Source organism: Lactuca virosa, chromosome 3, assembly GCF_052849685.1.
Source record: "Lactuca virosa cultivar CGN04683 chromosome 3, Lactuca_virosa_CGN04683_v6, whole genome shotgun sequence".
Lineage (NCBI taxonomy): Eukaryota > Viridiplantae > Streptophyta > Magnoliopsida > Asterales > Asteraceae > Lactuca > Lactuca virosa.
This window is the reverse complement of record NC_136428.1, coordinates 98672217-98674758: the sequence shown is the minus strand read 5'-3', so window position 1 is coordinate 98674758 and position 2542 is coordinate 98672217. Positions and strand designations below refer to the sequence as shown.

The 2542-nt window shown below is 30.1% G+C and overlaps 1 protein-coding gene across 1 annotated transcript; it reads right to left on the bottom strand.

The window, feature by feature from the left end:
- Positions 1–729: 729 nt before the first annotated feature.
- Positions 730–1881, bottom strand: LOC145162502 (SKP1-like protein 1B). The gene is made up of 2 exons (XM_079081624.1): positions 1520–1881; positions 730–1135 (listed from the first exon to the last, which is right to left on the bottom strand). Exons 1-2 carry the CDS (start codon positions 1817–1819, stop codon positions 962–964), a joined length of 474 nt encoding a protein of 157 aa, XP_078937750.1. The 5' UTR covers positions 1820–1881; the 3' UTR covers positions 730–961.
- Positions 1882–2542: the final 661 nt, after the last annotated feature.

The window sequence follows — 2542 nt, the reverse complement described above, 5'->3', positions numbered from 1 at the left end:
TAACATAAGGAAATGAGGATAAATGAAATGTAAATTTATAAAGAAATTAATAAGTTAATTAATAATTACTTTGGAATTAATTAAATTATTTTAATTAATTAAAAATTTTGAATATTAATATTTCAATAATTTGAAAATATTTCAATAATGTTTTTACAACAAATACAACCATTAACAAGAGTGGTGAGCAAAAAAGTAACCAAAATAATATGTCAATCGATCACCAACCAACCAACATATATTTGAAATCCAATATATTTGGATGAGTTGGTTCTGAAACTACAATATCCAATTAGATAGCTTTGGTGTTTGTATGACAATGAAAATCCAATTAAACTTGAACCGATACAACCACATTACTAACCAATTTAAATTATCAAATTATTATCCAATTTCAATTATAAAAAAATATTAATATCGATATTTTAACTATATATCATCTATTGATATAAACTATAAAGGATATCCAACATGAAATTCCATTGGATAAAATCATTCAATTTCAATTTGGAATAGATCAGTTTGGGAATATCCAATTTCTAATAGATGATTGAATTGGTTCGATAAAAAATAAGGTCACAGATATACAATAATAATCACATCTCCTAGCAATATAATAAGGTCACGGCTCCTTGCTGAAGAACATTGAAAATTTATAAAGACACATTAATTTGATAAAGAAAAACTTTAGATATTTCACGAAGTTATGAACATAAACAAACACCCAAACTTTGATCACATAACCAGATGACAAAAAAGAACTATTCAAACATTGGGAAAAAAAGAGTCAAGATTTCCCATTTGAACCAAAAAGAATTCAAGACACCTTGAAGCTTATATGTAGCTTCAAAACCAAAACGTCTAAAAGACAAAATTCAGACCCCCCCAAAAAAAGTTAATAAAAAAACAAGTCACCGACTTTATATACTACTACGCTATCGACAGTTGAGACCTACATGACTTACTCAAATGCCCAGGCATTCTCCTTGCGCACTTCTGCTTCTTCTTCTGGAGTGAAATCGTTCTTGATGTTGAAGAGCTCGCGAATTTGTTCAGGAGTCTTGCCTTTCATCATGTCAGCAACAGCTTGACAGGTCAGATCCAGTAAGTTCTTGATGTTTAAATAGTTAGCAGCCTGAAACATAAACAAGAATCATTAAACAATAGACCACAACATTATTTATATATCATCTCTATCAACAAAACAATTTATATGATAAATGCATGTAATTGATTTACGTGGTGTACAAGAGTGAAAACATGTATAACAGATGAAAGGAAGAAGGTAAGAAACAGTGTGAGGCTGAAAACTACTGTCAAAAAATTGATATGTTAGAAACTATCACAGAGAGTTCGAAAACAGAAAAATCATAACTGCTATAAAAATCGGAAACAAAAGCAAAACCCTAGAATTATCCCCAAAACCATATCGAAACTGCCTACATAAAATTTGAGCATAAACATAACCAAACAGCAATAAGAGATAATCATATTGACGTGAACGAAAAGAATTACGCACCAGAATAAGATCAAACAAAGTGCCTTGATCGACATTCGTGAATTCGGTATCAAACGACCTCAGATCCTCCGCGGCTGTCTTATCATCGGTTTTCGGTGTATCAACGTGCTTCTTACAGTATTCAATCACCTTCGAGAGGATCTTACTTGTGACGTTGGGTACAGGGATGCTGCTGCCAGCGCAGTTATCTTCGATCATGTGCTTGATCGTCTGAGACTCCACCGCCACCGCCTCATCAACTTCGAAGGTCTCACCGTCGGAACTTTTCAGAACGATCTTCTTTGAAGACGACGTGGCCATGATTTAGAACGACGGGAAGAGATTGAGAACCGAAAGAAAAACCCTAAGTTAGAGAGTTTTAAGAAAACTAGAAACCTTTTGATTTACGTGAATAGTTGGGTTCCTCTATTTATAGGGAGATGAGACCTTGCGGGGGTATTTTTATTTTAAATTTTACAAAAATGATCCTTCTATAAAATGTTTTTATCGAATTAAGTCCTTTAACTTTACTTTGCAAACAGAAATTAAATTTTAAATAGACTAATTGCTAAATTCATAAATTCATAATAACTTATTCTTCAATTTTATTATACAATAATTTTGGCAAGATTAAATTTATTTTTATGTCTCCTCCAATTAAAAATATATTATAAAATCTTTTAGTAAAAAATTGTTGTATTAAACAAATTAATTTGGTTGAGGGATATTTGTAAAATCGGTTATGTATTATAATTTATAATCGTGTGTCAAGATGGTGAATAATTGATGGTATATTTTTCATTGTGTTATTTAAGTTTTAAAGATATTAGGCAAGTTTTAAATCATTGTTTGAATATTATTTAAATTGTAGTATTATTTATTATTAGTCATTATCTCTTACTTAGTTTCCAAGTTATCTTGTATAAGAAAACTCTTTTGCATAAATACCCTTGAATATGGAATGATGATAGAAGAGTAGATGACAAGATTTTGAATTCTAATAAATACTATTATTTTGGTATATGGTGATTATTGGTTTTTATG

What these genes read in the sequence shown, in the direction of transcription:
- LOC145162502 (XM_079081624.1), bottom strand. Translation starts at nt 1,819, where the DNA reads ATGGCCACGTCGTCTTCAAAGAAGATCGTTCTGAAAAGTTCCGACGGT. An exon ending in CTTTGTTTGATCTTATTCTG is followed by an intron (nt 1,136 to 1,519) that starts GTGCGTAATTCT and finishes TTTATGTTTCAG; the next exon opens with GCTGCTAACTATTTAAACAT.